Here is a 20,769-nt window from a genome sequence, read left to right as displayed (position 1 = left end):
CACCGGAGAGGTGGGAAATGCCTCTTCAAATCCCTTCTCCACATCAGGCAGAGGGGAGAATTGAAAGGGGTTCTCCCACATCCCAGGTGAGCACTCCATCTACTGGGCTCAAGGATATAAGGGAGACACCCTCAGCTGTTTTGTGTGGAGTCAGATATGCACCACTGCTGTTCTTGCAAGAAGCAACTTAGAAGCATGACTCCAAGAGAGGGTTCCTTGCTGTGGTTCCTAAGCAGAGACAGGTGATGAACTCGGGGGGCAGGGCAGGGCTGGGGTGGAGTTTAGGCTGCATCCCTCTCATTGGCATCTGCTATTGGCTAGATTACCAACCTGCCTCACACCATACTGGCTTTTGTAGATCCCATTCTCAGGTGCCTATATAGGAGCCCCGGTGACTAAGTCAGGGTTTGTGGATTCCAGTGATTTTTCAAGGTACCTAAAGGTTAAGCATTGCAGAGCCTATGTCCCTTTGTGGATCCAGACCCCGCTACTCAGATTCTATGATGATGGAACCCTTAGAGACAGAGAAACAGCAGGGAATTTTGGCCCTTGGAAAGAAGTAGCATATATCTCATCTAATGCATACGCTCTAGCTAGTGTAGTGGGGCCAGAACACACCAGAATGGTGTTCTGGAATTGTATGTGTGAGGTCATGCCACATGGAGGATGCCATTTTATAGAGTAAAATAGACATCTTCTCACAGTGTGACCTCACACACATCATACATGCAAGGCCACACCAACACAGGCAGAGTCTCTGCACTTAAAAAAATCAGGACTGCAAGGGCTGGATCCTAAATATACTCCTTTAAGGCTTGTCAGGGCCAGGACATAGGCATCTAGGCCTATTGGGTAGCACAAGGCAGGGGGCCAGGCCTCCACACCAGCCAATGTTCAAAATCAGGAGATCTAGAGCCAAGAGTCAGATACTAGGCTGAGTCAGTAAGCCATGAGTTCAAGAGACAGCACTGGGTAAGTAGTGCAAAGCATGATGGAACCCAATTGTACAGGTGACTTCCTGTTCCTCCTTCTGGCTTAAATAAGGGAGAGGCCCAATCAGGAGCTCCAGGAGCTCCCAATCAGGCCAGAGGAGTAGAGCCTTCTGTCCGAGCTGGGCTTCAAGGTGTGCTAGTGCTAACTAATACTAGTAAGCCATTGGGTGGAGGGTTGGAGTGTGATAACCCCAGGAACCTTACAGGCCCAGGCATGAGACCTGTGGGGCACAATAGGCTATTGCATACTGATTAATATATTAGCCAGCCCCTTCTTCTCCTATATCCTGTCCTGCTGCTATGCAGCTGTGTGTATTTAGGGGAGTAGGGATGGAAAGAGGCTCTCTACCTGGGCATCAGTGCCATACAGATCATAATTTAAATACTACCTCCTACACATAGTTTTAAGACAGCAGAGTACAATATCCAGCCTTGCCTCAAGCAGCACAGTTTGTTTTAAACCTAGTTTACATATCACAAACCCAGCCAAGAAATCCATTGTCCAAATGTGACTGTCTGGGGGGAAAGAAGCCAAAAAATAAAACCCCATCAGTTAGAAATAAATAAGTTTAGATGTTAGTGCCACCTTGAACTTTAAATGATTCCTGTCACTGTGGTGGATTCTATCTGTAATTCCACTCAGCCCCGCCCCTCTGGCATTCTTCTACAGGAACAGTCAAATAAATATTGCAAGGAGGGCATCAGTAAGTCTCTATGACAGCCTGGTTAAGAACTATGGAATGTTAAATGCTTTTGTCAGCCCTCAGGCATTTTCTGCTCACTGTTTCTTATTCTCAGAAAGGAAGTTGTGCAAAAGGTATTTGGTAACTGAAATTCAAGTTTGCCGAGGGGAGGGAAGGAACTGTGTCTTTGTTACACAAACACTTGACAACAAATTGAAAAATATGAATGTTTTCTATGGAAAATCAGGTGTTGCGTTTTTTCACATATATTATTTAGTCCTAATCATCAGGTCCATCCAGACTGCACTTGCTACAGGACCCAAGAGAGTGATAGGGCAGTGGGCAGCACACTGACTTTGTGGTCCCTCTGATCCTCGGGCTGGTCAAGGAACCAGTTCAGCCTCTATTACAACTTAGAGCAATCCAAAGGCTGCTCTAAATTACACCTAGATATAATATTCCAGCATCCAGAGATCACCACAGCATGGCAATATTCCTTCTCCATCTCTTTGTGCCTCACTATGCTTCCTACAGTAGGAGAGGGAGAGTGTGGTATCTTTTAATTTCCATCACCAGGGCACTGGCCATCCGGAACCAGCTGTAGGACTGTGGCTTTAGTTGGCAACACTCTGGAGTATGGCACAAGTTAAACCCCAGCCCAATAATTTGGCTCAAAAAGAACATAACATAGCAGTGCAGTATTAATAAGGGCTGGGCACTGTTACAAGGTGTTTTCCTCTTGGCTGTGAACTCTGCTATAATGTAAAGGTCTCATGACATGTTTGACGACAATAAGGATTAACACCATCATTTCACCCCCTCCGTGAAACAGGTCCATATGGCATATAGTGTATGTAAAAATAATAAAATGAAATAAAAAGTTATAACAGAAAAGGAAAAAAAGACTATATAATGTCAAATAATTTGTTATCTCCCCATTACTATCATGGGGTCCAGTCTGAATGTAGCCAGGTTTGCTGGGTTCCAGTCTTTATACTACAGTGAAGGCAAATTGCAATAACACACAAGAGAAAAACTATGACATACAGCAGAGACAAGTTCCTATACCTTGTATTAAGTGCAATTCCAGTCAATGTAACAGTGAAACACAGGTTGAGATTTCTCTGTTTCTGTTTACATGCTATCTTTTAAAGGATGTTACTCTCATATCATCTAAACTTTGTGTGATATAAACAGCAAACCTAATTCTGAAAAAAGTATCCAGCACAACTGATTACCATAACCAGGAGCGCACACATTTAAATCAAAAGTCAGTTGAGTTGGAAAAGGTTTAAGTTTTTTCAATAAATTATTTTTTATAATAACTATAAAAGTTATATAGTGCACTGAGACTTGCTAGAGATAGATACTTTACTGTACCTGAATTGCTGGGAATACTTCCTGAGATATAAAGCTGACAATCAGACATCTGAGTATGCTTGAAAAACAACATCTACCAAAAGATTAAAGTATGAATTTAGTAAAGTAATCCAAGGAAAAACCATTGTTCTTTTTGTAACTTGGTATTGTGGCTGTGGTGATATAAAGGGGCAATGATCTACAATTTTAATTCATCTTAAAACACAAAGCTGTATCTTCTCTATTAAATATATGGAGTGTGTCTCTTGGAGAACTGTATTTCTTCAACACACTTTTTTACATTTTATGTTCACAGGAAGTTATTAAACATATAAAATTGCCTTATTTATAGAGTATAACTGAGTCCCTAGGATTCATTTGTATATTTTTCAATACAGTACCTGGAGTCACTATTTAAGATATATTTTAAATCAGCCTTTATTTATATGTAATATAAAGAGGAGGGGAAAATTACTAGAGCGAAAATAGACCCATTAGTCTATGAGGAGGATAATGAAATTAATTATGATTCCAAAATAACAGAACTACTGAATTGCATTTTCTAGAAAAATAAAGAAAGGCAGTAAAAACAATTAGGAATAGAGACATGATGGTTATTATAATTGTTGATAGAAAGTAGGTAAGAAGATACTGGAAACAATGTAATACAGGAAACTGAGCCAGTCTGGATGATGAGCATTCTGAGGTGTAAAGGGAATTATTTAATGAACTTACCTAACCACACACAATTATTTTTAAATATTTACAGAGAACTCGGGAGGTCTGAAAGATTTAGAAAGAAGGCAGCATTACTGGTCTTTTAAAAAAGGGAGAGTGGGGAAGGAAGAGAAAGAATGATCCTGTCACATACCATCTGGTAAGTCTAACTTCAGTCTGTAGTAATATAGTGGAAATAGTATTAAAAGGGAAAAAAAATCTCTAAGCACCTAAGGGAGAGTGGAATCACGGCCAATTAGCAGCATGGATTTATAAAGAGGCCAACATGCTGCACATGAGCATATTTTTTTTATATAATTGCAAAATGGTGGCTGAAGAGAGCACAGTAGATGTATTGTACGTGGATGCCTACGTACACATAGGGATGTATGGGTTGCAGGAAAATTAGGTAGGAGATTGCAGTGCTTCACAGTGACCAAAAAAAATCCAATATGATTTTTGGGCTTCTAACATAGAGACAGGGAAGTGATAGAGGCCCATCTGTCTGTACTACACAGATAAGAAGGCACTTAGGAGACTGTTTATAGGTGTAAGCACCTCAATACCAGGAAGATGTTGACAAACTGGAGAGAGCTCAAGAACAGAAGAAAAAATATTAAAGGGCTAAATGAGCTGACTTGCAATGAAATATTAAAAGAACTAAATATGTGTAGCTTGGCCACACAAAGTCTATAGAGGCCCAATCCCACGTTTCTTATGATGGCAATGCACCATTTCACCTCAGTAAGAGTCCAGTCTGAATACAGAGAGTGGGATTAAGTCTGCAGATAGACTATGGGGCAAAATATCAAATGGTATAAATTGTCATTGTCTATTGATTTCAATGGACCTATGTCAATTTACACCAACTGAGGATCTGCCCCACAGGTATATAGAGGGAGATTGAGGAATTAATTGTCCTGAGTATTAAAGGGGCTATAAGTAAGGCAGGAGCAAGTGGCTGGAATTAGGCAACACACAATTTAGGCTGAATATCAGGAAAAATATCCTAAGGGTGAGCTCAATTACACAGTGGAACAGTCTGCTAATGAAAGTTCAATCAGCAGTCATTTAAAGCTGGACTAGACAAAGCACTGGAGTATATAGTACAGGGAACAAACAGTACAGGGTATTAGATTAGATGGATTAAACAGGGTCTTCACTATCTTTTTTTTTTTATTTTGTTTTGGAAAAAGAGGTAACAAGTTCTCACTAATAAACTACTGAATATGCATCATATATATGAAGTTGGCCATATCTTTAATTACTCAAAAGGACAATGAAGTTTATTGAATTCCAGTGGGATCTGGCAACTAATTCTTTTTGGCTCACTTGAAACTCTCAGCCTAAAGGCTGGACAGGTTTATTGCACCACATATAAGGGGTTTGAATGCTGTCACAAAAACAATATTATCATTTTTCTCCATGCAATGTATATTTCAGAGACATACATTTAATGGAGTGCCTATATATAAATATATTTATGCAAAACTTCTGGAAAGGCTTGTGTCTGTCTTCCAATAATATCCATTCACCCAACAGACTTCAGAGGAAATAATGTTTCCATTAGCCATACCAACAAAAAATCTTCTTAGAGTGCTGCTGTAGAAAGAAGTTCCTAGACTCAATTTTCCGTAACTGGAGATCAAGACTGGTTATCTTTATTTGAACTTCATGAATTTCTTATGGAATACCCCCAAAGGAATTACTTGCTTTAAATTAAACTATTCCCCCATTTGCCAGGAGATGGTGCTGTGGATTTTAAATCGCCAAGTCAAACACCTTAGTAGCTGTGTCGTTCCTCGTCAGAGTTTCCTTTAAAGTTTAATCATCAATGAAAGAAAAACTGTAGCATCCCATAACTTTATGAGGGGAAAGGACTGCGGTGTGAGTCAAACCAGACCGACTGCTATACATGAAATTGCTATTCAGTGAATAAAGGGCACAGAATACTTCCTCCCTATATCTAATCTGCGATAATGAAGTATTATTAAGTACAGTGCATTTTAAAAACAATGCCATCACATTACACCAGTGTTTTCACTTTATCCCACAGGTTTTCTTTCTGTCCAAAATGTAGGGAAGTTAATTCCCAGTCCTCCCATCTGGATAACGGTTAGTGCACAACTAAAGGAGGTTAGGTATTTCTGTTGTAAAGGTGAAGTGTCAAGCACACCAAAAAATTGCTCTTTGCTTTTGTTAATCACAATGAAATTGATCGCTAAACTACATCCACAGTTTCCTACTCAGTGCAGTTTTCTGACCTTCGCGTGAAAAACTAATTGTGGGGAGAAATGTCCCTTAGGAGGGTGTATTTTTGGATTAGCATTTGCAGTATAACGAACAGCAAACCTGCTCCAAAAGTTACAGTAGTAAAGAATGGTTAGCTGTACCCGACCACAACTCCCCTCCTGTAGGGGATTTACTGTTGGGGATACTCCGCAGAAATACACACGCGTTAAGTCCCTTTTGATCCTTTTGCCCTCTTTCTCAACAACCGGCGCGTAAGCTTTGAATACCTAAGGTGCTTTAAAAACACTTTTCAAAGTCTCAGATGATGCGGCATGATTCCTGACTTTCAAAAGGGATTCTCATCCTGACTGGGAAAGTCTCCCTTCTATCGGGCTTTTCTTAACCCTCCTATTGTGCCTTGAAACTGACAAATGAACAGCTAGTTGTATCGTTTTAATTACAAAAGAAGTTATTTGGCCAACGTTTGCTTAGCCCTGGGTTGGGGAGATCGAGGTAAGCATTAGAGGTAGATTTGAGTCACAAAACAGAATTTTCTCCATAGCAACAAAACTTCAAGTTTATTCTTTTTCTTATCTTAGACTAACTACTCGCTGGGGTTTGGGACGTTTGTAAGCAATTGAAGCTATAAACATGTCCCATAAAGCACATGAAATTCCTTTGGGTGATTGCAGGGCCCAATTATTGTCCAAAATATTTCAGTGTAAGCTATCAGGCACATGGGGACATTTCACAAGGTGTGGTTTTGTAAGGATTGTTTACTCTCTGCGCTCTTTTCAAAAAAACAGATCTTTCCCCAGTTGTTGAGACACAACATGATTTGTCAAGGGCCAGACATTCAGGTACAGTAGTGTAATTTTGCGACACACACACTTCTAGACGAATTTGTAGGAGAAGCTGGTAATTTAGTGAAAATAGCTATTTTATTCCGGACTGGGTTGATGGTTCTCTAAGAGTCAATGAAATGTTTAACAAGATATTGCTACGACGAAGCTACAAGCATCTCGAGAATGGAAGAAACTGTGGGGAAAATAAAGAAAATACTGTACATTGGGGGGTTATTACAAAATATTTAAACTTGATATTTGGCTTTCCTTTCATGTAGGTTCAGTGTCAAATCCATGTGGCCGCGTGTGGGGACACACTGATGAAGTCTTTAGTGCGGCCAGAGAGGAGTAAACTTGAATCTCGTGTTAATATTAGTTTGATCAGAGAGTTATTCTTCTGGTATCAGTGAAATGCTGACTATTTCCAAAGCATTTCAAAGCTCTGGGGAGTTACCGTAGTCTCTCCGGCTGCAATGAAACTGTCTTAATCTTTATAAAATATGCCTCGCTATCATTAAACTTCTGGGTATATCCAGACATAAATGGGAGATTCTGGCTTTCTTGAGAGTTTTATAGCAAATGGAATACACAACTTTATGCGCTACTCGGCGACCTGTTTACTGGAAGGGTTTTCTGATCCCCCCTCCAACGCTTGAAATTTAGGACCCGGGGCTTTAGAAATTGTTCATTAGGTGAAGATCTAGCTAGTTTCATACTCCAGTGCACCTAAAAAAAAAATCTGCGTTCACGTTTTCAGTAATAAATTGTGTAATCTCTGAGGCCATTATCATTTAAAGTGATTCTTATTTTAGTGCTTTACAGAGTACAGCTTAATATTTGGGGCAAGCTGCCTGGCAGGGACGCTGTGCTCACAGCCAAACTTCAGAGAAATAAACTTGTCGAAAGCCCGACCATGCTTTCCTGAAATGGGCATAATTCTCTTCAGCCTCTCTGCTCGCCACTCTTGCAAATTGAAGCACCGCCCCGCAGTACAGGAAAGTTCACCCGCAGTTTATGCTTCTTGGGCATAACGGCGAAGTTGTCTGATTTGTTAGGGCGTTTCGTCTCCTTCCCTTCTTCACCTCAGCTCCCGGCTGCTTGCTACCGACATAATGAAAGAGCTGGAAGTCTAGTCAGTGACATAGGGTTGTGTCACAATTAAACCAGGTAACGAGACACTGGGCAGATGTGTTTTCATTGCACCGTAAGATAAATGCAGTGTTAAATGCCTGACAACTTCCCAGAAGCAATCAGCAAAAGTTTACGAGTGCATAAACCTCAAAGACCATTCCTCGGGTATTTTTTATAAGCCCCGCATTTAAAGCTTCTATAAATTCTTCTGCCTGCTTCCAAACCAAAGTTACTGGTGACTATTAAACAGCCACCTTCTTCAGGGAGCCCAGAGGAGTGTGATCCAGGATGGCTCACACCAAATGCGACTGGAAGAAGGTGGGGGCTTTGGGGGGGGAGGTAGTAAATATAAGTTGAAGCTTGATAGACCGTCTGAACACTTAAGTAGGGCAGATCAAGAGTCAATGAACAGAAAGGTGGTTGATACATATCAGAGGTAGAGACAGACAGAGAAAGAAAACAAAGGAAGATTATAGCTAGATAGATGATGTTGTCTTTAATCAGGTAAGCACCGACATCCCGGATGATGGCAGAAAGTGGAAAAGAGCTATGGCCCACTCGGAAATTACAAAACTAGGTTTATTAAATATCATTGTTGATAACGTGACCTTATACTAGTTGCACCTGTCCATTATGCGTGTTGCACCTGTCCAAAGCATGACAAAGCATTAATCACTCCGATAACCATCCCCTAGTTCTGTGATCAGGACTCTGATGATGATGAAATCTCTTTAACACTGAGCCAACATCAGAGCCATTCAGTCGTCCAGCTCCCAAACTGCTTACAGAGCAGGTGAATACACCATCCGAAAAGTTTCAAGCAAAAGAGAAAGGCAGGATTAATGAAGCCATATATCAGCCAGAGAGATTTCGCAGAAAGCCTCTCTTCGACGAAACAAACTGGGAGCAGTAAAAGGTTCTCCTTAAACCATCAAATTACAATAATAGTATTCGCCATCCTTAAGTGATCAAATGAGTTTTACAAGTTGATATTAAACAGATAAAAACCTATTGAAATTATCAAGCTCTTTGTTTATGATCCCAGTGAAAATGAAGTTGCTAATTGGAAAACAATAAACCTAAAATGCCTTTGAATTAATAGACAAGGTGGGTGAGGTAATATCTTTTACCGAAACAACTTCTGTTGGTGAGAGAGAGAAGCTTTCGAGTTTACACTGAGCTCTTCCTCAGGTCTGGGACATAATGGATCATTTTGGATTAATAATGATAGAGATTAACAGAAGTATCTATAAAAAAGAAACTGGATTTGAATGTGCACTTTGAGTTTCAATCAGTGCTAGACTTGGGTGAGGATGGGGGTGGGGTGGAGCTGAATAGGGTGTGGGGCGGAGTGCTGGGTTGGTTTGTTCATTTTAAATATAAAGACACAAGGAGACTGAAGGCTGTATTGTAGCCATGTCCTTGCTAGATGAAATCTCAGTCAATTACTTTGAAAATCTGCAGCTTGGCTTCTTTTTATTCTTTACAGGTGAAAATTCAAACGTCTCTGTTGTTGTAGCCTGGTCCTTTCTTTTCCTGAAACAAGGCACCCAACTGTTCTGATATTACCATTCAAAACCAGGTTCTGTGGCGAACCTCATTTGTGAATCTATTACAGAGATTAATAGATTATTTCTCCTTTTTCAACTAATTCTCAGTGGGCAAATTTAACCATATGGTAAGGAGAGAATTAGAATTTCATCACATTAGAGCAAAATGTAATGAAAAGAGTCCAACACCTGGGGCCATCTCGGAAAGACACAATTAAAAGGTTTTTAATGAAACCAGAGAAACCAAAAATTTCAGAGCCTTCGGTAATTCTGCCGCAACTGAATGGTGCACTGGAGGTGTTGGGGAATATTGTTTTTACTGATGTCATAAGAATGAAAACCTGCCTCTAAATACCATGTGCTTTCAATGCGATTACAATAAAAGCAGAAAGGGCTGCTTGTCTCTATTATTAGAGGATCAGCAGGACGCATTTTAGACAAGTACATGTGTTTACACTTCAGTGGGAGAGCTCGACTGGAAGGAAAGTGGGCCTTAAGGTGAAGAGTTTTAGCTGAAGCCTAAGAAATAGAAATACATGGCGGATAATATTAATGAATTACTTGATCTCAAGTTGATCTGATACATTCAGATGCACAAACTACCCCTCATTTCTGAGATAGGCAGGACCGTCCTTGTAAAGTACCCTCATTATAAGGAAGAAATCGCTAGAAAAGCTGGTCATTAATTACTATTATTATTTGCCCCCAAATTAGTTTATTTTAAAGCTGATGCTTTTATTTTTATCGAAACATGGGGGGTCATTACTACGAAGTAGCAAATCTGCGAGTGGAAAACTGTAAAGTTGGGGAGGGGGCAGAGAAAAGCAGCACCTTGCAGTTTGTTCTGAACGGGAGAAAAACGATTGTGTTGTCCGACGCCAAGGTGAACTTTTATGGCGAGTCAGCAAGGAGCAGCCTCGCTTTTGCTGTTCCACGCGCTCGCTCCCTTTCCGCTGGGAGAGCTAAGTCCATGTAAACGGGGGGTGGAGGGGTGGAGTGACTCTCTCTTGCTAAGTTAGCAGAAGTGTGCTCGCAGCACTTGCAGGAGAGCGCTCGAGTGGGCACCTCCGCAGTGCAGCTCCGTCATTTGCTGAAGGAGGCGAGGCACATCCCGAGCTCCGAGCAGGGCTGTTAGTGTGCTCATTGATGAGTGAAAGTCGCCACACATGTCAAGCTAAAGGCAGTTGTTGGGCTCCTAACAGGACACAACGTCTTGCAAACATATGCGTGGAGCCGTGTCTACAGATGGCAGGGAGAATAATAGAGCAGGCGCCTTTTATAAAGCTCTAGCTGCTGCCTGTCTTCAGACCTGGGCAATGAAACTCTTCAGACTCAGGGCCAGCTAGCGCCTGGGCTTGTTTGTTACCGCTTTAATCCTATTAATTAAAACGTTAACCTGATTGGGTAGCGAGCTCTGTCCCAACAGGCGAGTCTTCCTCATAATAACCTACTCGCCGAGCTAATGATGTAAAAGACTCCCCCGTCTGCGGCGGCGGCTGCTGGGGCCGGAAATCTCTTGAAGGTGAAGCCAAGCAAGATAAACGGCGGACGAGGGGGCTGCTCGCAGCTCACAATGCCCGAGCGCATCCCCTGGTGAGAGCTCGCGGCCAGCAGCGAAGGCGACGCGGAGGAGCGCGAGGGGGAGCGGGAGCCGGCGGAGGAGCCCGGCGGGCAGCATGGAGCGGGCGCTCAGCCTGGCCGCGGAGGAGGACTTGTTCCACAAGAGTCTCGGCGCCTCGGCCACGAGGATGGAGGCCGCCTTCCGCGCGCCCCCGGGGCTCGACTTGAGCCACCCGCGCGAGCGCCAGCCCTCGCCCCTCAGCTGCTTCGAGCCGGGCGAGGCGGAGGGGCTGCTGCAGCCCGGGGCGGGGCTGGGGGCCGGCGACCCCCTGGCGCTGCCGGCCGGCTCGGTGTGCGGCAAGTACGGCGAGAGCACCAGCCGCAGCTCGGTGGCGGAGAGCAGCGGCGGCGAGCAGAGCCCCGACGACGACAGCGACGGGCGCTGCGAGCTGGTGCTGCGCGGGGGAGACCCGCGGGCCGCCTCGCCCGGGGCGGGGGGCACCGGGGGGGGGCTGAAGGCGGCCGAGGGCGGCTGCTCCAACAGCCACGGCCTGGGCGGGAGCAAGAAGTCGAAGGAGCAGAAGGCGCTGCGGCTCAACATCAACGCCCGCGAGCGGCGGCGGATGCACGACCTGAACGACGCGCTGGACGAGCTGCGGGCGGTGATCCCCTACGCGCACAGCCCCTCGGTGCGGAAGCTCTCCAAGATCGCCACGCTGCTGCTGGCCAAGAACTACATCCTCATGCAGGCGCAGGCTCTGGAGGAGATGCGGCGCCTGGTGGCTTATCTCAACCAGGGCCAGGCCATCTCGGCCGCCTCCCTGCCCAGCTCGGCGGCGGCAGCGGCGGCCGCGGCCGCCGCCTTGCACCCAGCCCTCGGTGCCTACGAGCCGGCGGCCGGCTACCCCTTCAGCGCCGGCCTGCCCCCTGCCAGCTCCTGCCCGGAGAAATGTGCCATTTTCAACAGCGTCTCCTCCAGCCTCTGCAAACAGTGCACGGAGAAGCCTTAAAGCCCCGGGCAGGGCAAGGAGCTGGCCGGGAGGGACTCGGGGCAAGGACTTAAGCTAAATCCTCCGTTTCTCGTGGTTATTAGGCTTATGGGTTTTTTTTCCTTTTTTGGAAAGGGCCGGGGGTGGGCTTGGGGGCTTTCCTCGTGGAAGTGGTGACTTGATCGCAACCAAGACCTCAGCGAAGTAAAAAATCGCAATTGTGTGTGTGTGTGTGTGTGTGTGTGTGCGCGCGTGTATGTGTGTGGGGACACAGAGAGGCTGAGAAATAGCAGCCGGGGGAGGAAAAAGGAAGCCCCCCCCCCTCCTCGGCTGATGTATTTAAATGTCGCTTACTGGGACTCGGGGACTCTGCTCCAGCGAGCTGAGGACCGGGGGTGGCTGGCTGGGGTGCGGGTGGCGGGGGCTCCGGCTGCATGGTCATTCAGACAAATCAGAAGGAGCACTTGCAACCAATTGTTTCGATGCTGAGCCAGGCGCCAAACAAACTTGAAATGTAGACTTCTTATTTAAACGAAACCAAGAGACTGAACCATTGCTATGAAAGACTGACTTGTATTTTTTATTGTCTCTGAACTTTGATCCTGTGAAAATGCGCGAAGTTTTGGCGAGAGTGATTTAAAGAGAGAAAGAGAAAAACTAACACCCTACTCCGTGTGGCTGAAAGTATTGCATTTTTAAAACAAATATTTATGTGCACCTTGTTTCTTTCCACGTTGCAATGATGTATAAACAAGACATGATATTTATTTGTTCTTCTTTCAAGGACCCTTCCATGCCAACAATATTTATCATGTGTTAAGGTCACGGGTCTTATGTGCAGTTTTTTTTAAATGCTTCTAAAATTCTGTTTTATGGATTAACTAAAACTGTGTGCCAAGTGTTTAAAACGTTTATTTGCCAACAACGTATACGCAGAACTATTGCTGTATCGAAGCTGCTTAGGTTTATGAAAGGTCGTCTGGATTTTAAGTTGCATCATCCCTGTATTTAAATTGAGCTTTAATAAATTGCTTCAGTCCAAAAATCACAGGAAAGATGTATTCTTAATTCTCAATTAACTAACTTTTTAAAAAGGGGGTTCTTTGCATTATAAAGGGTAATAGCTATTTACTTTTACAAGGCATCAAAGCAATAGCTCCTATGGGGGGGGGGGGAAAGACACTTGCCAAGCTCATGTGTTCCCAGGCGCTGTGTTCTTTTTATTATTTTATTTTTTCCAAAGGTATAATTTAATTGCTCTCAATATGTATGTAAATTAATCTATCTGTGGATGATTATTGAAATTGAAATACTTTGGGTTGATTTACAGAAGGCCTGAAATCTTTTTTTTTTTTAATCTAAGGAAAAATAAAATAGGGAGAAGAGCAAAAAGTGTCCCTGTACCCAAAGTGAGCTTTCAGTCTGAGTTTGCATGGCTGGGTGGCTCTCTGCCATCTGTAAATCAAGATATTCTCTCTTCTCCCCCCCCCCCTTCAAAAAGGAGTCCTGCTCTTTTCCACTACTTGCAGATAATACAAATTCGGACTGTCAGGTTGGATGGCAAAATTGGAGCCGTGATGGATCTGTTGGCAGGTCATGGATGTGTAAAGAGTGATATATATTAAATAGGTCAATCAGATGATGACAGCAATGTACGATCGTTTGTATGTGTATTTATGTCGGAAAGAATCTTTATTAAAATATTTTCAACAAACTTTTTATTATGCTGTGCTTTGTACCAGGAAGGGGGTGGGGGAAGTATCCCCTTTCTCTCTCTCTCGCTTTGCCTGTGTGCTAAACGTACAAAAATAGTATGGCTCAGAGACTGTGGCATTCACGTTCTTGACACAGGTCCATTGTTGTTATTCACCTGTTTCTTGCAACGAGTCAACCCCGTGTCAATTAAAGAGAAATGAAAGCAGTAGTGAGAGGCCGAGGAAGAGAGAGAAGAGCCCCCAAGTTTGCTCGTAGGCCGATTGAAGGCTCTCTTCACACTTCCAGCCTGCCGATAAAACCTCAGTCTGGGAGGGAGCTAATGCTGGAAAGATGCAAGCTGTTAGGGTTTTGGTATGTTCCCACATATGGCGTTGTTAACAAGAGTAACGGTCTGCAGTTGCTTACAGGATGGGGCGGGGGGAGGGAACACACACACAAAGTTGGCTAGACGTTTTTTGGTCCTCTTTGCAGTTCCTTAAACTCTCTGGGAGCTCGAGCCCACGGTCCAAAAGCGGCTCGCTGGTCGCACCCGGAGAGCAGTCAGGCTCGATTCTAAGTACTAACAAACCCCAGTGCTGAAGTGCCTATGGCCCGCGCTGGGCTGGAGCCTGAGCATCCCGAGAGGGCGGCACTAGAGCTCTTTCCTCCGTGGAGCCCAGACCCACCGCCAGCGTGCTGGGGTCGGGGTTATGTGTATGTGCCCGCTGCATCCAGTCTGCTCCATTTACTGGCGCTGGGTAGTGTCAGCTTCTAATGATAGCCCTAAATGGCATCCAGCGCGGTAGAAGGGGATACATATTTTCCGCTCCACTTCCCATCAAAGAGATTAATCAGAACCTGTAACTTTTCAGGAACCATAACTGCAAAGTGCCACGAAGCTGTGGGCAGCTCAGCCCCCAGGCGCAAGCAGAGCCGTCTCTCAGCATTTACCAGACAAAGCCTGGGTGCGTCTAATTATGATTATTAAAACAATTTCCATGACGATGTCTAATATTATGTTAATTCGAAAACAACTGTGTATGAAAACTGTCGACTATAATACCTAAATTCATTTAATGAAACACATCGTTAAGGCAATTAAACCTCCTGGATGTGATTAAGGAACATAATTACGACACTGTTCTGCGCCATAATTGGGTGTCTTTAATCAAGGGGTAAAGTGATCAGCAACACAGCCATTAGTTTGTATTGTTCTGTCTCTGCTGTCCATCATTCTGATTAGGAATTAACCACAGCTACCCGTCTGACTCGTGTGTGTGTGTGTGCATATTAACATCTCAGGCCACATTTGCTGCAAGAGTTACTGCTTCATATTTCTCATGACAAAGGCGCCTTCCTTGAAATAGTCCCCTGGTAGGTGCGGCTGGTTTCTCAATTCTCGCTGCAATTAGTACCGCGTAACAAATTATGGAGTGGGAAAGGAAGATTCCCAGCAGTTTTAATAATCCCGTGTGGAAATGCTATGATGATCATTGCTATGGAAGGCAAAGTGAAGGCTGGAGGGTGGGGTGTCTTTATGAATCAAAGGGTGGGGCCAAAGTTTTTAAGTAAGTCTGGCTTGTTCTTCTACTTTAATTCAACCACATCCCCTCCTAGGCTGGAAAACAGCTGCTCTGCACTGTTAACAACCTGCACGGATCCGAGCTCTCCGCAGATCTGGAACTGACTCTGAGCTAGTTCCTGTGATCTGGGACACTCTTTGGAAGTGCCTTCACGTGCTGACGAGTGACCAAAAGTTTGCTAGGGAGCAGCGACTTGCTACGACAGCCCCACCCCCCTCGGAGCGGTTCTCCCCGGGCATTCACTTGGGAAGCTTAAGTTGTCTGAAATTTGACATTTAAACGACCGAGCTGGCAGTTGAGATCAAAGCTAGTTCTGAGCCACCAATGTCGCTACCGTTCCCTAGCTGTGTGCACGCAGGTGCCGTCCTAGTGGTTTCAATTCACGTTGTATTTTTTGCAGCGCAATCCTCCAAGAACCCCCACCCTCCAGCTGCTTTTATCAGCTTGGTTTGCGCCAGTCTGAGTTAGCTGCGAGGATCAGCCGAGCTGGCGCAGAAAACGCGTTTCAGTCGTGGCCAGCGCCTCCTGTCAGGGGGTGACTGATCTGACCTTCTTTTTGTCGAGTCTGTGACAGTTTCCGAGGCGGTGCCGCTTTTAACACTTCTTGCCTATTCCCCTGTAATCAGCCGCGTCGCTGGGACCTGACGCGGAACCGGTCTTACACATTGTCTCTGTCAGACCAGCGGGGTGCGCGCGCGTGGGGGGATTTCCCCCCTTCTTGCCTGATGGAGCCCAATAGGATCAGAACTGACCAGCCCCTGGACGAGCTTGTGTCCAACACCCCGCCAAACCGAGCCCATCCAACCAGCCTTCGCCAAAACCACCCCTAAGCTTCGGTTGCCAGGCCAGACTCCCCCCCACCCCATCCCCTGCCCTTTCCCCCGTTCTAATCCTGCGACTGTCCCAGCATGAGTGACATTGACTTTCCTAATGTAATGACTTATGAAAGATATAATCATGTGTTAAATTGAATCCTTCGTTTAACTGTTAATGGTGTGCTCTGGGCACATTTACGTATTAGATGCTATGGTAACTAATTACCGCTAGAAAAAGGGATCATACACTCTCTAGACTTTGACAAATAATTATGAGTGTGCACAGCCCGGCTGGCAGCAGTTGCAGCAGATCTGCTGGAATGAGTAAGTGACTAAATGAATGGGTAAGTGAACTTGTGTGCATGGAGGGGAAGAGATAATGAATAGTGGTCAAGTGAGTTTTCTTATTCAAACCTTTAATGAAAATGTGATTTAGGAGGGGGGGAGGGGAATGCGGTGCTGCCTCTAAACGTAATTAAATTGCGCAACATAAACATCAAAACATAAATAAGTTGGGTTTTAATTAAAACGCAGCCGTCAAAGTAAATTATCCACGTGCTGGGAAAGTTTGCAGCAATTAACACTTTTTTTTAAAGTGGGATGTTGGTAAAATAAATGAGCCACTAGTGCGTATGCTATCGCCAGGATCCTTTATAACTGTGATTTCGCCCATTGCCGATGCCCTCAGGGGCGCTTTAAACTGGGCTTTTAATCAGATGGCAGACGAGTCACTGCCTGACAGGTACATAACTTTAAAGGAAGTCAGTCCGCTCACGGCTCCGTTGCAGGGCCAGGTTAATTGAGAGGGGCTGGATTGTCTGACTTTGGTTCCCCTTTTTAAAACAAGATCGCCCGTTTTATATAAGCATTAATTAAACAGATTGCCATGGAGAAGCGAAGCTGCTTCGCCTTTCAATGTGGAGCACAGATTCTTTAGCTGCACTGTCTATACAGAGGCTGCCACCGATTGCAATCCGCTCTCCTTGTGTAGTGCAGCTAATTGTCCTGGGCTTTGAGTTCCCTGGGGCTCATTACTGCTCCTCCTTTTCGCCAATCAGGCAGCTGGAAATGCCCCACTGGGATTTCCCCCTTAGTGCTCTTGCTCTCTTGGGGCAGGTGGGTTTCCAGCTCCTGCACTCTCTGGAATTTGGCTTGTTAGTGTAGACAGAAGGGAAAATTATTTCGCGGGACTTCTTTTTTTCCCTTAACGCTCCGCCGTGCCAGGCAAGACCGGGGCAGAAGCTCAAGGGAGAATATTTATTTCCTTTCCCTGAATCTTCACCTGTCCCGATCCTTCAGCGCTCCTTCCGAGAGACCCTCGTGGGATCGAGTGGAGCAACGTTCACCAGAGTTCAGTAATGGGTTCTCCCTTCCCATAGAAAATACTGATATTAATCATTCATTCAGGCGTAGCAAGGGTTAAGCAGATCAGGTACCATCGCTTCACGCGATAGACAAGTTGCCGTACACAGGAAGCGCTTGCTTGATTTGGCTTTTCCTGTACATTGAGGGGTAACTCGGAACTAAGTTGTCAGTGCTGCTGCTGCTGAAGAAACACTGCAGCACATTTGCTAGTGAGCAAAAGCTTGTGAGCTACAGCCCAACCCCATGGCTCTACAGAATAATGGCTAAAGATCAGCTCCATTTCAACATGCTAATAGAAATGCTTTCTAATGGGTTTACTTTAATTTGGACGGGCTATCGTCATGCAAACTTTGCAAGAGTTAAACGTTTCCCAAAGCCCATACTCGCCCTTGTCCTCTCACCCTGATTCAGAGACGTGAAAATAAATGTATGATCTGTTTCAAGCATTTGACTGCTGTATTGTTAAATTAATATCTGCACATATAAGATCTGTGACTGATTTGAAAGCTATAGCAAAATGATGCATTGTAGATAAACCACCATTTCCTTATATAATTGTCACAGATTAAAATAGAAAAGAAAAATACATTTCTACTAGGGGCAAAACTGAAACATTAATGACACTCAGACTGCTAGTCAACCGTAAATTAACCTCTTCATCACACCTTAGAAAGGTATCAGTAGTTATCCAAAGCAGTTATTATTTCTTCTAAGAAGTTGCAGAAGAAAGTTCACCATGGATTTTTACAAATCTTTATAATTTGCAAACGTTTTCTAAGATCCAAGTATCTCTGTTTATGGCTAACTGCTCTTCTCTTTTATATCAATATACCTATTTAGGTCCAGGAATTCAGACATAACATGCTAACAGACTGGCTAATTAGGAAACCCCATTTCTTTTATTCCACTCAAACAGTTACTGAAGAAGGTGGTGTTTTTAGGACTGTCTGGTCTCTCTGTCTCATTCTGAGGTCAGATGACTAAAAAGTAATTGGAGGTGTGTAATATTTTAATTTGAGGAAGTTTTAAGCCATAACCCACACGTGGAAATAAGTGCAAAGTACTATCCCTCTTGCAGCATTAAAATCTAATCAGATAACACAAAGTTTAATACTAAATTCTATCATTTAAAAATCTCAATTAAAATTAGTGGTGTTCTTGGACATATAGCCATGTTCTGAGAGTGAATTTTTCAAGCATGTTGCTGCATTAAAAGTAAAAAGGTGTCCTCTTGCAAAACCAAGCGACATCAGGAAGCAATTAGTGTTTCTGCATTTCACAAACAGAATTCCTCTTCATAAGATAATCTTCTAATCTATTGCTCAATCAATGTCCATCCACTTTTCATGTACAAGTCTTTAATATCCTGACTTTTAAGTGAATTGTAGTTACAAATTTCCCCCTTTTCTGAGACTCTAGTTACACTGATGTAAATATTTCATTTTTAGACGACCACTGAAAAATATTTACATACTGAATAGTGAATTAAATGGCCCACAAAATAAGAAAATAGAAATGGAAAGACTTCCTGACAGTATGAGGTTAACAACTAAACAATTTGAGAAGAGATGCAGTAAGTGAGATGAACTGATCAAAAATAAATCATTGCTATGTCTTACAGTGTATATACTTACTGGTCTGTTAACTTGTACTTTCTTAACTCTGCTGTACTCCCAATCATTACTGTTTTGGTAAGAAAATAACATGTATTGTGAACAATTTAGGTCAACTTTAATAAAAATTACACCAAATCATTATTAAAACTTCTATTAAACTTTCAGAGGAATAGTTTCAGTATAGATGAAACCAATTTGTTTGAACTTTTTATTTTGTCGTACAGTAATGTTTGAAGGCAAGTGTATTTCTACCATTATAAATAATCACGTACATAGTTGAGATTGCAGTGAAACACACTGCATAGCAAAAGCAATTTAATACACAGAACTGTTTTATGATTAACTGATAAAGATCTCATTGCATCCAACATTTAATTTTAATTCAGTCCTTGCAAATGAAAAATATGCAATTGTATGGTGAATGCTTCTATAGATGCAATGAAAATTTCTTGCTACTTGTTCATTGCACTTTATTCGTGAATATATACATTTCTTTAAAAATCCAACTTTTCTAGAAGTGATACCTTTACCTAAAATTGTTGTAATTCTACTATTTTCTTGAGTTGTCACTCTATAGTCCTTATAAATATAAATTTAGCAGAATAAAATAACTGGCAGAAAAATACTCCAGTTACATTAAATTTCTTCTTAACCTTAAGTTTCTCTGTTGTCACAGTTAAAAATAACATTATTTATCTGAATTGAACATATATTGTGTTAAAGTGGTGTGCCGAGTAATTTTAAAGTATCACACACAATTTAAATAACTTTATGAAAGCATTTAGTGTCAAGACCAATACTAGATGAAATACAGTACAGTCAGCAACTAATTTTTCACTCACACAGCTAGCTTCTAGAACAGCAAGGATACTTCACTTCACTCAAAAATGTTCATTTAATCAAGTCCCAACCACTATGGCCTTTTTTCTTTACAAAGCGAGGTAAATGTTTTGAAAACATTATGTTATGCAAACTTATTTCTGAAATATAGCAAAGCTATGCAAGTCTGCTTTCTGCTAAATACATCTCCAAAAAACCCACACTGGCACGCCTAACTGTTAAAAATATGTACGCATTAAGAATCAAAAGACAATGTCCTCATCAATGTTTGACTTGCATATTAGAAAGCTAATTGAAGAATTCCAGCAACGACAAGTGACAAGTGATTCTTAGAAAAGCCAGCTTTCCTAGTACAAGGCCATATGTTGCAAGGTGTACAGCAGGGGTTCTCAAACTGGGGGTTGGGACCTCTCAAGGGGTCGTAAGGTTATTACATGGGGGGTTGCGAGCTGTCAGCCTCCACCCCAAACTCTGCTTTGCCGCCAGTATTTATAATAGTGTTAAATATATTAAAAAGTGTTTTTAATTTATAAGGGGGGGGGTCACACTCAGAGGTTTGCTATGTGAAAGGGGTCACCAGTACAAAAGTTTGAGAATCACTGGTCCACAGCAACAGCCACATTTAATTTTTTAAATTTGTTTAATTAATGACCTATTAAGGTTGGAACATTTTACATTGTTTTCCTTAGTTTGTCATGCCTTTTGCTGTACTCAGTGGTATACAGGAGTCAAAGACTGAGGGCCACATTTGGAAATGAATTTAATGGCGGAGTTGAACCCACTCACACCTTTCAACT

The 20,769-nt window shown here is 43.1% G+C and overlaps 1 protein-coding gene and 1 long non-coding RNA gene across 3 annotated transcripts; both read left to right on the top strand.

Annotated features, from left to right (window-relative positions):
* Window positions 1-667: 667 nt before the first annotated feature.
* LOC123364429 lies at window positions 668-7,331 on the top strand. Of its 2 annotated transcripts, none has more exons than XR_006577103.1 (4): window positions 668-972; window positions 3,804-3,911; window positions 5,808-5,866; window positions 7,107-7,331. It is a non-coding gene; the product is annotated as an uncharacterized LOC123364429 (long non-coding RNA). The 2 variants fall into 2 exon arrangements; XR_006577104.1 differs by lacking the exon at window positions 7,107-7,331 and adding an exon at window positions 6,790-6,845.
* A 3,175-nt stretch (window positions 7,332-10,506) lies between these two features.
* BHLHE22 (basic helix-loop-helix family member e22) lies at window positions 10,507-13,735 on the top strand. The gene has a single exon (XM_045003177.1). The coding sequence runs from the start codon at window positions 11,186-11,188 to the stop codon at window positions 12,077-12,079; it is 894 nt and encodes a 297-aa protein (XP_044859112.1). The 5' UTR covers window positions 10,507-11,185; the 3' UTR covers window positions 12,080-13,735.
* The last annotated feature ends 7,034 nt before the right edge of the window (window positions 13,736-20,769 follow it).

Source organism: Mauremys mutica, chromosome 2 (assembly GCF_020497125.1).
Source record: "Mauremys mutica isolate MM-2020 ecotype Southern chromosome 2, ASM2049712v1, whole genome shotgun sequence".
In the NCBI taxonomy this organism is placed as follows: domain Eukaryota; kingdom Metazoa; phylum Chordata; order Testudines; family Geoemydidae; genus Mauremys; species Mauremys mutica.
This window is presented reverse-complemented; position numbering and strand designations above follow the sequence as displayed.

Excerpts from the sequence above, each read along its gene's own strand:
- BHLHE22 (XM_045003177.1), top strand. The coding sequence starts at position 11,186 with ATGGAGCGGGCGCTCAGCCTGGCCGCGGAGGAGGACTTGTTCCACAAG.